Below are 14495 nucleotides of genomic sequence, written 5' to 3'. Positions count from 1 at the left end.
AACCAAGGTTCCACTGTATAGTTCTTCTGATCATATGACCAGAAGAGCTATCCATAACTCTTGCACCAAAATTCCCCTCCATCACATTGCCTCAAGTAATTATCTCTCAGTAGGTGTATAAATTATTCTTTATAAATTATTCGCGTATTCTTTTTGGCTGTACTTTTCATCTGCTATCGCCAGCAATCCCCCCCCCCCGCCCCACATTCTATCTCTATTCTCCCTGAATTCTTCACATTCTATCCTTGTAACTACAACATCTGCTGTTAACTAAGTCTCACTAATGCCTACAACTTTTGCCAACATCACACTAACCAACGCCAAAACTCCTCCCTGTTGTTCTGATGCTGCTAGCATTACTATACAGGAACTGCAGCATTCCTTCAGCAGTACCCCCCCCCCCCCACCTTTACTTCCTGACTTGACTACACTATTCAATATTTCTGCTTGAGAATGCTTCTGCCTGAGATATGAATTTTCCTGACTTTGCACTCTCAGTGAACAAAGCTCTCTCTCTCGGCACCTAACAAAACCATTTATCATAGCATGTCAGGAGACTTACAATCTTCACCTTTTCGCGTTTCATTTTTGCTTTGTCCAACAACTCCTTCACATCCTCCCTCATAGAATACTTCTCCTCTCAGATAATTAATGACAACCAAGAAGATTTGTTCTTTCACTTTACCTTTTTATATCCAGATGGCATAAATAATATCATTCATTTTTGCACTAGATAAATTTTGATTTTGTTATACTTTTGTTAAGTACTCCTCTGATCATAGTCTCCATACATATTCTCCTTACTTATTCTCCTTTGTTTTTCACGTTTGTTCAAGATCTCGATTGTTTCCTCGAACCACCTGCTTCTTTCTCTTCTTAGCCCTGCTAATCTTTTTCTGCTTCTACAACTTTTCCATTCTGTGCTTTGCCCCATGAGGGAAAACAATGAAAATGCACTACTTCCTTATGCAGGTCTCCCATATTTCCACAGATACACAGAAAACATTAATTACAGAATTAATGCAACATTAATTCTGTAATTAATGTTTTCCATTCTACTGATGATACTGTGTACTCTACTAACATTTGCTTCGCTCTAGTCACACTACTGGCATTCAGTCTTGAAACACTTATTATGAGGGATAGGGGCTGAAAAGTTCTGATAAACACTTAGAACAATAATGATATTAAAGCAATGATATAACCACAAGAAAGAACGTACTAGTAGCAGAGTTATGAAGGTTACTTATGTTCTTATATTCTCATATGTTCTTTCTTGTAGTTATATTAGTTGCTTTAATATCATTTTTATTCTAGGTGTTTATCAGAACTTTCCAGACTCCACGCCTCGTACACAGTCAATCACCAGTTCTGCTCTACTTCCATAAATCGAATATATCAAATCCAATTCTTATCTTCTTTCATTTCATCTATCTCTGCCTTCCCCAATAAATATAATTCTCTAGCTTTTGTAGAAGCTTGATAACAGATTCCTTTTCTCCTTAATCACCTGCCCACAAATAACACTGTCGTGTTATAAGTCTTGTGACCTCTCATGTGCAGGGTAAAAAATTGCAAGGAAAATTCAAGATTACTAATCTTTTTCTGCTTCTACAACTTTTCCATTCTGTGCTTTGCCCCATGAGGGAAAACAATGAAAATGCACTACTTCCTTATGCAGGTCTCCCATATTTCCACAGATACACAGAAAACATTAATTACAGAATTAATGCAACATTAATTCTGTAATTAATGTTTTCCATTCTACTGATGATACTGTGTACTCTACTAACATTTGCTTCGCTCTAGTCACACTACTGGCATTCAGTCTTGAAACACTTATTATGAGGGATAGGGGCTGAAAAGTTCTGATAAACACTTAGAACAATAATGATATTAAAGCAATGATATAACCACAAGAAAGAACGTACTAGTAGCAGAGTTATGAAGGTTACTTATGTTCTTATATTCTCATATGTTCTTTCTTGTAGTTATATTAGTTGCTTTAATATCATTTTTATTCTAGGTGTTTATCAGAACTTTCCAGACTCCACGCCTCGTACACAGTCAATCACCAGTTCTGCTCTACTTCCATAAATCGAATATATCAAATCCAATTCTTATCTTCTTTCATTTCATCTATCTCTGCCTTCCCCAATAAATATAATTCTCTAGCTTTTGTAGAAGCTTGATAACAGATTCCTTTTCTCCTTAATCACCTGCCCACAAATAACACTGTCGTGTTATAAGTCTTGTGACCTCTCATGTGCAGGGTAAAAAATTGCAAGGAAAATTCAAGATTACATGTGGACATTTACCTTCCAATGCATACCGCTACTCTATATTTAACTCCTCCTCTCAGCTTACAATGAAGAACAACATAATCAAATTGTTTTAATATGGATCATAAAAAAATCTCTCAAAAAACAAAAAAATTCACAAAAATTAAAAAACAAAATGCAAAAAATTAATAAGACTTGCAAATACAATTATACAATTATTTTATATATACATCAAAAACATTTATAGCCTTAACAGTATTCTAAATTATATGTGGTATCAGTTAGTCATCCAAAACTGATCTATTTTATGAAGCCAGCTGGCAATCTCGGGGTGCTTAAGGATCAAAACAATATAACTGAGAGGAGACATCCACATAGCCTTTAAAGAAATGTGGAGAACTGACCAGGGCTTCTGACCTAATGTCCAATACTTACCTTCTCATGGTGAACCCTGTTAGGTATCTACCTGGATACTGAACAAATGCAAATGGGCTGCCAATTTGGGATGTAGCTGACCAAACTGTATTCTTATTGGCTTAAACCACAAAGAAAATGATGGTACAACATGACAGAATTTCATGCTGGGCAGGGCGTCGCCCACTTAAACAAGGCCCACATTCTTTTCGCTAGGAAACCAGGGAGAAGTGAAAAGTCAGCTACTGGAACTAATCCTGAACATCAGCAGAGTTCAAGATCAGTACTATCAACATAAGAAGCCTGAATGGCAAAGAAATGAGCTAGCTGAAGAATTGGATAAGAACCATATCGACATAATAGTAGTGACTGAGACAAAAAAGACAAAATCTGGCGAGATCTTACTAAGCAATAAACACAAAATATTATATTCTGGCAATAAGAATAGGGGAAAATATGGAGTAACTATAGTATTCAACACTAAATACGAGGCTGATCTTCTTGAATGGCAAGCAATATCAGAAAGGGGAACCGGACAATGGGACTTATTTGTGCCTATGGTCACAGATTAGGTTCTACTAAGGTTGAAGTGGAGGAATTTCTTGAGGCTATAGAGAAAGCAACTGACAATATAAAAAAGAAAAGTTGGTCCCTGTTAGGGATCTAGCAAAGTAGGAAATGATTGTCAGACATACAGAAATATTGTAGGAAAATTTGGAGAAAAGAGCAAAGCTAATAATAATAGCAAATACCCATTGGATTTTCGGTTTAGGACATGGACCGGTTATTACTAACTAACACAATGTTCCAACATAAAAATGTGCATAAATTCACATTGAGAAAACAGGCAAAGAATAAGAAGTCTCATTGATTATATTATTGTTGATGGTGATGATTTCTCACTAGTGCAGGCCACTAGAGTGTACAGAAGATTTGAAATTGGAGTGATCATTATTTAGTCTTGAGCAGAAGAAAACTGAATTTTGAAAAGAAGAACATATAAGAAAGTTCTAAAATGAATAAAAGTAGAGCAGCTCTCAGATGTAAACTGTAGACTAAAATACACAAGCATTATTCAAGAAAAAATGAGAGAGTTTGAGAAGAGGAACAAAATCTTGCAGAGTCACTGGCAAATCCTGAAGAAGACACTGATTGATTCAGCAGAGAGGCATGCGATGAGGCTGTCTGCATGGATAGAAAAATTAGAACTCCATGGTGGACACAGGAAGTTAAAGAGGCAGTGAAGGAAAGGAAGAAAGCCTATCAAAAGTTCCCAGCAAATAAGAAAGTTTGTGGTCTTAGAGAATACAGCAACAAATGTAAGAAAGCTAAACACTGTGTAAAACTAGCTAAACAAAAGTCATGGGAAGACTTTGGTAAGAACATAGAAAATAATTATCAAGAAATATTCTGGAGGCTGTTGAAAAAGCTCAGAAATGGAGGGAACAGTGCTGTAAAAGGAATTTGAGATGATAAAGGCAACATGAAAACTAGAGAAAAAGATATCTTTGATGTATGGAGTAATTATGTTGAAAAATTGCTAAATGAAACAAGTAGTGATAGCACAGTGGAAAAAAAAACATTCAACAGGCATGCAATCAGGAATACATATCCATACTTGAAGTGGGAAAAACCATCAAAAGCCTGAAATGTGGAAAGGCAACAGGAGTAGATGATATTCAACCAGAAATGCTCAAAGTATGGTGGTATAAAAGTCTTACAGTGGCTGCATTGCATAGTTCAAGAAGCCTGGGCAGAGGGACGAATTTCAGATGATTTTAGTAGAGCTCTCATAGTACCCATATATAAAAAGGGAAATAAAACTGAATGTTATAATTACAGAAGTATTTACCTACTGAGTGTTCCTGGTAAATTATATGGAAGTATACGTGAGAAACGGTTGAGAAGGATTGAGGAAAGGAAGACTGGTGAAAAACAAGATGGATACAGGCCAAATAGAGGCTGTCAGGATCAGATTTTCACTTTATGACAAATAGTTGAGAAATTGTGGGAATATAACAAAGATCTCTATTTAAGTTTTGTAGATCTGGAAAAGGCATGTGAAAAGGTGCCACAAGAGAAAAGCTATTTAAAACGCTACAGTGTCAGTGGAGCACTGCATCAAGCAATACTTAGTCTTTATTTGAGTTGTAAGTCAGCAGTTAGAATTAAAGGAAGTACAGGATGATGGTTTGATATTAAGTCTGGTGTCAGACAAGGATGTACATTATCCCCTCTGTTATTCTTTATCTAAATGGATCACATTATGAAGGAAAGTGGTATTAAACCTGATATCAAAATTGAAGATGTTTATCTCAGCTCTTTACTTTATGCAGATGATGTTATGCATTTAAATAAATCCATAAAAGTCTGCAAGATTGCTTGACTAAATTGAATAACTATTGTAATAAATTTGGTATGAAAATCAGCAATATTAAATGCATTGTGAATGGAGAACATACAGAACAAGTAAAACATTTCAGCTACTTAGGCACGATTTTTAGTGAAGATGGTAAATTAAATATGGAAATAGACAACAACACCAGCTTTGTTGATTCAGTCAGGATCAGATTTTCACTTTATGGTAGGAAGTCAATTGAATAAATTTATATGGAATAAGAGAGAAATTAGTCAAAACACTAAAGTAGCTGTATATATACAATACAGAGTTCAAACCAATTTTAACTTATGGATATGAAAGTTGGGTTAGAAATAAAACACTTGACCAAAGACTAGAGACCACAGATATGAGAGTACCAAGAAAGATTAGCGCTATGAACAGATGGCATCAATGGCAATATCATATTCAAAATGAGGATGTTAGGAAAGAAATTAACATGGTTAGCATCCAGGAATATGTTAGTAGAGCAATCTCATGTGGTTTGGTCACTTAAACAGAATGGGAGAGGAAAGACTGGCAAAACAAGTGTTCTCTGCCAAGTTGGCAGGAAAAAAATCCAGAGGAAGACCAAGATATAGGTGGATTGATACAGTAAAAAGTGCCTTAGAAGTAGAAATATAAGATCTGATAATGTTGGAGTCTTGATAGGTAACAGATCAATTTGGAGGAAAATTGTAGATAGGGAGTTAGTAATGATGCAAGTTCTTCATGTAGTACTATCATAATATTCTGTACACCGCTTGAGGGTACATGCAAGGAATTTGATGATGAGCTGGCAATCTCGACTGCTATCATTCACTTCAACTATTCAGACCATATGAGGGTTGTCTGAAAAATTCTCGGCTCAACCATAGATGGCAACACTATCATCTAAGTTGGTACATCTGTCATAAGCATCCATGTGAAATTGCAAGTCATTCTATCAAGTAGTTTGTTTTACAGCTGTCTGAAGCAAAAGTGTTGTCTGTATCCCTTGAAATGGATAAAATTGAGTATCATGCAGGTATAAAATTCTTTGTAAAAGGTTCAATGCCAAAAGAAATTCATTTGAAGTTCATAAGAGTTTATGGGCACTCTTCTCCTTCGTTTTTGACAATTAAGAAATATGGGCTGCCGAGTTTAAACATGGCTGTACCAGCCTTGAAGATGATCCATGTCATGGATGTTCAAAAAGTGTAACAACAGCAGAAATTATTGTTCAAGTGAACGATATAGTATTGGATGACCGGCGAGTCAAAGTGCATGAAATTGCTGAGACTATAGTCATTTCAAAAGAATGTGTAGGATATATTTTGCATGAAGAATTGCATATGAAAAAGCTTTGCGCAAGATGGGAGCTGCCTTTGCTCTCAGCAGATCAAAAATGCACTAGCATGAAAACTCTGAGCAGTGCTTGAAGCATTTTAACAAGAATAAAACTGATTTTGTACATTGATTTATTACTATGGATGAGACGTGGATTCATTGTTACCTACCAGCATCCACACAGCAGTCAAAACAGTGGACAGAAGCCGGCTTCTGTCCAGAGCCAAAGAAGACAAAGTCAGTTCCATGAGCAGGAAAGGTCATGCCATCGGTGTTTTGTGACGCTAAAGGCATTTTGTTTATTAATTTTCTTGAAAAGGGTAAAACAATAACCGGGGAATATTATTCTGACATTGTAACCAGACTAGATGAAAAAATTCGTGAGAAAAGACCCAGTTTGCAGAAGAAAAAAATCATCTTCCATCAGGACAATGCACCTGCCCACAATGCTTTGCCAATGGGAAAATTAAGGGATCTGCACTATGAATTGTTGGAACATCCACTCTATTCCCTAGATTTCGCTCCCTCTGACTTCTATCTCTTCCCAAAACTAAAATTCTTCCTCGCTGGTCAGCATTTTTATTCGAATCAAGAGATGATTGCAGCTGTAGAAGGGTATTTTGCAGGTCTTACTGAGAACCACTACAGGGATGAGATAATGGCTGGAGATGATTAATTACCTCCATTTTCTTTATCAGGTGATTTGTTGATAGTTTGGTTGCAGATATTTATCTTCCTTTTATTGGAACTGGCTGAATATATGCTTGCCTCCATGTACTTAGATAAGTGCCAGCAGAATAGAAAAGATTGTAGAGACATTACAAAAGAAAAGATTGTAGGAGGTGTTTGTTCTGGAGAAAAATGTTTGAGTACAGTTGGGATGATACCATTCAGAACCAGAAGATTTTTGGTATATAGGTTATTTAAAATTATTATAATGTCTTTTTGTCAAAAGACCACAGGCTGGATAAGGTTAGATATATGCTTGCCACCATGTGTTATGGTAACTGCCAGCTGAGTATAAAATATTGTAGTGACAATATAGGAAAAGTGTTAGTTCTAGGGCACAACTTCTTAGTCTTCTAGATCATCTGTGGAACTCCCTGGCCTATAGCAACAACCAACTATCTGTTTTGTCTTACTGGCCTTAATCTCACAACAGACTGCTTCAAATGAACACCCACCCTCCCGCCTGTCTCCTATTATTTTTGGTTGCAATTCATCTGCTATCAGCAGAAGTACTCCTCCCCCCCCACTCCTGTCTTCACTATTTTTCCTGAACATACTGAATCCTTCACATTCAATCTCTGTAACTACATCATCTGCTGTTAGCCAAGTCTCAGTAGTGCCTATAACTTTTAGCGAGGTTGCACTAACCAAAGCTAAAAACTCATCCCTCTTGTTCCTGATACTTCTGGCATTAATATATAGAAACTGCAGCATCCCTTAAGTCCCCCACCCACCTTCACTTTCTCAATTAACTACCCTATTAAAACACTTTAATATTATTTATATGATCCATACAATGAACTTTGAAATACATAACTGGATTATTTAAATTAAGGGGATATTAAATCCCACATTGTTTCAAAACCGAATAAGAAACTCAAAGATCGGAATCAAAGAGTTGCATAACTGGATTTTATAATAAATATGTTCATGTAGAACAGCCAATCCTTGGGCAGGAGAAGAATGATGCTTTGCATAAACAAGAATCCAATACAAAGCAATATCAAGGAGATTCTACTATACTATACTATACTATTTATAAATTATAAGGTGTATATTAACAATATAGTATACCACATAACTGAATATTATACAAAGCATTTCAAAAATTCTACTCACTATCCAAGTGTCCACTCTATTGCATCTTTCAAAGGACGAAGAGGATATACTTTTGACTTTCTTGATCCTAAAGAGAGAGAGAGAGGGGGAAAAAAAGAAAAAAGTAGACTCAACACTTATAAGAGAAAAAGATTTTAAAAATTATAACATTGTTGCAACCTTCAAATGTCTGAGTAGCAATATATAGAGAGGTAAGAAGCTACTTCAGAATCCATGTTTTCTGAGCAGTTTGGCATTTTCTCTATGAATATTGCATAACCAAAAATTTCAGCACTATACTGATATGCGTGCGTGTGCGCACGCGCACACGCACACACACACACACACACACACACACAGTATTTCAAAAGGGTATACACAACTTTGGAGGAGAACAGAGAATAACTCGGAAGACACACAAAAGCTGAGTGTCATAATGTAGTGAAACACATTAATTTTCGGTCACATAAACAAATGACAACACTAGATGGTGTGATACGTCACACCATTTGAAAATGGCAACTTTCAATGGTGCAGAGCAAGCATGTTGTGTGTTTTGGTTTGAGAAAACGAAGTCTGCAACACAAGTTCAGAGGATTTCTGCATGCAATATGGCAAAGAACCTCCTAATAGCATATGATATATATGTGGCATAAGAATTTTGTGGGAACAGGCTGTTCTGTGCATCATCCAAGGTCAAAAAGAAAGCCACCACGTGCTGCTGATAATGTTGTGGAAGAAGTCTGGAAAAGTTTCCAGAGAAGCCCTAGAAAGTCAAATAAATGGGCATCTCATCAAATTGAAATTTTACATGTGACTATGTGGCATGTTTTATGACAGCATCTACATTTAAGGCCCTACAAATCTACCTCCATACAACATTTGAAGAAAGACGATAAGAAGATATGCCAGGATTTCTGTACAGAAATGATCAGTAGAATAGAACAAAATGAGGACTTTTCAGACATAATCATTTTCAGTGACTATTGCACTTTTCACATAAGTGGGCAAGTAAACACAACTGCAGAATTTGGGGAAGCAAAAATCTACATGCCACCATAGAACAAGTTCATGGCCCCCCAAAGGCATTTTTTGCACCATAAACAAGAAGAAAATGTATAGACGAATCTTTTTTTCCAAGCATACAGTTACTGGTGGTGTGTATATGGACATGCTAACAAGGGCACCTGAAAAGTTTACTATACCATACAGTCAACTTTTCATGTAGCATCATCATAGTAATGTGTACATCATTCAACAGTATGTATCAGGAATTTGACGATGGATTCATTTAGAGAGAGTAACCAAAATGCTAATAAAGAGTGCTTTTTTTGTCAACTATACTTTTACCCATACTCTCAAAAGTAATCGGTCCAGATTTTTGAATGCAAAAAGGCATATCCATGGCAAAATTCAAAAATCTCCCCATGGGCATGAATGTTTGCAATTATAGGCAGGAGATGAAATTCATTGTCTTGTGTGAGATCTCTGCTCTGCTTACTGGAGGTTGGAAGGTGCGTGAGAATGTTTCAAATTATGTCACTAATATTCCCAAAATGTTGAGTGTGCATGCGTGTGTGTATGAAAGGGGGGGGGTTGTTATTGCGTTGGTGATGATAATGATATATTTTTTGTTTTTTTCTTCTTCTCCCTACTATGTATTAGGCCTATTGGCCTGTTACAGAGTTGACTTGAGCTCTTCTAAGTAGTACCCGTCCCAAGGATAAGGTGACTAGCCCTATGGCTCCCAGTATATCCTATAGCTGTATCTTGTATGTTTATGGGGCCGGTTTGCCTGCTTGCAGGAGGAAAAAAACCAGATAAACTGGGGAGAAAAACTCTGCTGTCCATGCCCAAGACCGGCTAACTTGGCAATGTCTGAGAAAGATCCTTAAGCTCCTCACGTTGGTGACAGGAATCGAACCCAGTACGCTCCTTTCCCGGGCATATGGTTGTGAAGCGCATGCTAACCGCACAGACTTGTTTTTTTTCCCTTTAGAAATTTAGTGTTTTATAGTATGGTATAGTATAGTATAGTACAGATTTTTATGCTTTTACAGTATTTAGTGCTTTCACAACATTTTTTATGGAGTTATTGTGATATTAAATAGAGCTGTAAAATGATGCCAAACACACAAGAAATTGAGTGCTAACAAGTAGAGTAAAGTTGGGAAAGCACTAAATACTATAAAAATTTACTGTAATTTAATTACGGTAAAAAACAAACTTGAGGATATTGGAAATGATTTAACCTAGAAATTATAAAGTTAAAACAGATGACTGTGCATTACAGAAAGTCAAGCAGCATTTAAAGGAATATAGGACAAGAAGGTTAAGCAGCAAAATGAGAAACAACAAAGCATGAAATAAGGTAAGTTATTGTATAATGAAAATTAGGTAGGTAAAGTTGACTGTAAAAAGAAGGATATTATTTGTTTTGGTGACTATCACAAAAATGTCACTGATGATCAGGTTATAACTTCAAGTTTTCCAGGAGCAAAAATTTTAAATATAGCACATGCAAATGTAAAACAGAAAAGAAAATCAAAAGAGATTATAAATCTAGCAGGTACAAATGACTTAACCAGCAATAAGTTCAGTATGAAGCATGACTTTTTTTTTAGTCCAGAAACTCTACTCTAGAGACCAAAACATGGAACTTTATTAAGCTACTTCAGGCCTCCAATAAATAGAGTTCTGGTCTCACACCAGGCAAAGAAATTCATTTCCCACCTAAAGACAATTGCAAACATCTGTGCCCATGGTGAGATTCAAATCCACAGCCTGTTGGTTGGAGAGCAGATTTGATAACTACTTGGCCAACCAGGCCAGCAGGATTGTTGTAAGAAGGAAGAATGAAAAAATGAAAATCTTAAGTATATTATCTAGATGTGATAGAAATGAATTAAGAAGAAGGGCTATGATGGCAAATGATTCAATGTGTGGACCGTGTTGAAGGAATGGGTACGAGTTTTTGGATGTGTGGAGTGGGTCTGAGGGAGGAATAGATTTGTATGAGGGACAGCTTACACTTGCATGTGTTTGGTATCAGTCTTAAAACCTCCCTTATGCAAGATAATTATTTTTCTTCCTTCCACTCCCTTGGAACTCGACCAGAACTGAGAATTAAAGAGTCTAGTCAGAGGCACTGCCAGTTCCCCTGCACATTCTTGCAAAACTCGAGCTGATATCACATCTAATCCCACAACTGTATTTACATTGAGATTCTGAAATATCCTAAGAACTCCAATTCATCCATTAGTCTCTTTCACACACATGTTACTTCACTTAGATGATATATCCTTGCAAAGTGGTCATTTAGTAACTCAACTATTTTATCTACTTCTGTCAGCACTCATTAAGGTTAATCTTTTATAGTCATTCTTCCTCTTAATTGCCATGTAACAAAAGAACTCTCTGGGATTTCCTTTGGCCAGCTCAGCAAGATTCTTCTTGTAATCTGATTTTGCTTTCCTTACGATGCTGGGCACCTTTCTTGTCTGAGCCTTATACTCTTCATGAGTTTACTGGTCACTTTATATACTCTCTATATACACTCCACAGCATTATTTTCTGCTGCAGCTCATGCTTAATAATATTACTCATCCATCTAAATCCAACCTGATTAATCCTCCTTACCTTAGGTATACAAATTAATATTAGATGACCTGTAACTATCTTCCATGCACTACTAACATCCTTATCCTGTAATGTTTTATGCCATGGCACAGATTTAAGCTTGTAATAATCACCTGTCTTGTAGGTCATCATGTGCCCTTTCTTGACAGAATATTGCACATTTTTACAATCTGCTAGGTCATTTTCACCAATCAGAGATAATGTAGTCACTTTGGTTATGGAAAAAAAACTTTTGTTGGCAGGGGATGAAGAAATGTATTACCAAATAAAAATAATCAGTGCAAAATGAGTAATCATAATAGGGATTTTCATTATTCAAACATTGATTTGGTAGCAACAAAATCTCATAAGAAGAATGAAACCGGATTTATCGAGCTGTTATGAGACAAATTTCTCAAGTAGAATGTGAGAGAAAGAACTTGAAGTTGAAGAGTGTTAGATCTGATTACAGTCTCAGAAAGGGCTTCAGATGTAATGTAACTATCCTGTCTTTGGTTGGTGACAGTGATCACGTGATACTCACTTGAGAAATGGCTAAATTCATGAACATCCATTCAAGAAAGGTTACATGCTGAATTACAAAATAGGAAATTTTGCCGTCTGAGGAGTATGCTGGGTTCTGCACTATGGCATCAGTTGTTGGATGAGAAGAATATCAACAGTGTATGGGAAGCATTTAAAAAAATACTCGGACACTTGGACAGTGATCATGTGGTACTCACTTGGGAAGTGGCTAAATTCATGAACATCCATTCAAGAAAGGTTACATGCTGAATTACAAAAATAGGAAATTTTGCTGTCTGAGAAGTATGCGGGTTCTGCACTATGGCATCAGTTGTTGGATGAGAAGGATATCAACAGTGTATGGGAAGCATTTAAAAAAATACTTGGACATCATCGGATGGCATATGGTCACTCAGATGCTCAGTGATGTGCCACACCAGTCCTTGCCAGGTGGTTCTGTTGTATGCTTTTCTGGAGACTTCAATTCTCTGAAGATCCATCACTCCAGACACTTAAAATACACTTAAATGATGCAATATTGGAATGTGTAATATTATCAAGCAAGAGACTGTAAGAAAAAGATGATGTGGAAGGAATATTGTGTGCTTGAGGATGAGGTCAGTTATTAAAATTATAAGAAACAGTATTAGTGGTTTCAAGTCTGAAAAGTTACAACTATTATACAAAAAGCTATGTCTGAGTGTGAAAAGAAACTGGCTCTGCAAGCTAAAGACAATGTAAAAGAATTCTGTTGTTATGCTGCAAGTAAAAGAAAGAATGAATATGAAAGAATAATCCTACTGAATGCAGATTGTATGTGGATGACAGATGGAGAAGACTGTTCAACTATTTAGCACCCATTTTGCTAAAAGCCATTAATGTAGTGTATGCAACAGCATGATCATTGCTACTTCTTCAGTGGATGTATGAGGAGTTGTTGCACAAACTAACCAAAAATTCAGCAATAGAGACAAATGGGATATCAGAACACCGTTAAAAGAGTGTTCAACCTAACTGGCCATTCCTTTGACCAGGCTATATAATCTGAATGTCAGAATAGGGACGCTTCCACAGGAGAGGAAAGAGTGTATAGTAATTCTGTTGCACAAGCATGGTGCAAAGACTGATATATCCAACTACTGACCTATCAGTATCTCTGGAGTAGTGGTGAAGATTTTGGAAAAGTTGGTCAAGGTTTGCATAGATTGACAGAGAATTTATAAAGCATGGGTGCTCTATATGGGATTTGATTAATAGGTTTAAACATGGTTAAAATATGAAATTTTCTAAGACACAAGAAACACATTCAAAAGTACCACTGAAATAAAGGATGGAGAGTTTATGGGAGTTGTCTTTTCTTATGGAAGTAGGACTATTACTAAGAAAATCATCAGACAAAAATGTCTGATGATTTTCTTAGTAATCATTCTGCTGTAAAATTCGATGCAGTAGAAATTTTCCTTTTTCTTACATTGACTTTTACAGAGGTCGAACCTCGTATAAACACGCTAAACTAACTTTGTATTAACATTGTAAATAATCTTAAAAGCTCACATATTTAACCCCAAGGAATTAACATGCAAGATTGCACAAAACAGAAAATGTCTAAAATGTAAGGTTCAAGGGCAATGCCTTAGAAATCAGCATTGTATTGATGTCGGAATTTGTGTATAATGTAAGTAAATTTGAATGTGCTCAAAGTCAGCCTGATACCACCTTCAAGGTCAGTGGTAAAAGGGTGGCATACTTCTGAAGTAGTTATGCCTTTTTGAAAATCGGATTAAGTGTGTATATTTGGTGAGAATTAAAAGTGAGCTTTAACGTGAAGGTCAAGACCGTTTGCATGGGGAATGTTCGGAGGCCTCGACCCTTCGTCCAGAGATCCGAGAAAATTGTATAAAGGTCATCTAAGAATGAGAAAAAAAAAGGAGAGGAGGAAGAGAAGAGAGAACTTCAGAAGGAGTCGATTCGCCATGTTCATCAGTCCGGGTGAAGTCGCGAGGGACAGCCACGGGAGATGTGAAACTACTGAGGAGGAAGAAAAGCAGAACCAGCATGCATTGCCAATAGGACAATCTGTTAAGTGCCTCGATCGTCAGACACCCTTCGGCCGATTCATAGCC

The 14495-nt window shown here is 36.5% G+C and overlaps 1 protein-coding gene across 2 annotated transcripts in view; it reads right to left on the bottom strand.

Moving 5' to 3' along the window:
• Window positions 1-14495, bottom strand: part of LOC150097552 (uncharacterized) — a 468344-nt gene that overhangs the window by 208197 nt on the left and 245652 nt on the right. For both annotated transcript variants that reach the window (XM_090407136.1, XM_090407137.1), the window contains exon 14: window positions 8251-8317. In XM_090407136.1, the coding sequence (XP_090263262.1) occupies window positions 8251-8317 (67 nt within the window). The remainder of the gene's footprint in view (window positions 1-8250; window positions 8318-14495) is intronic.

The sequence above is a fragment of the Typopeltis vanoorti genome, chromosome 17 (assembly GCF_054136105.1).
Source record: "Typopeltis vanoorti isolate ZY-2024b chromosome 17, IOZ_Tvanoo_1.0, whole genome shotgun sequence".
In the NCBI taxonomy this organism is placed as follows: domain Eukaryota; kingdom Metazoa; phylum Arthropoda; class Arachnida; order Uropygi; family Thelyphonidae; genus Typopeltis; species Typopeltis vanoorti.
This window is presented reverse-complemented; position numbering and strand designations above follow the sequence as displayed.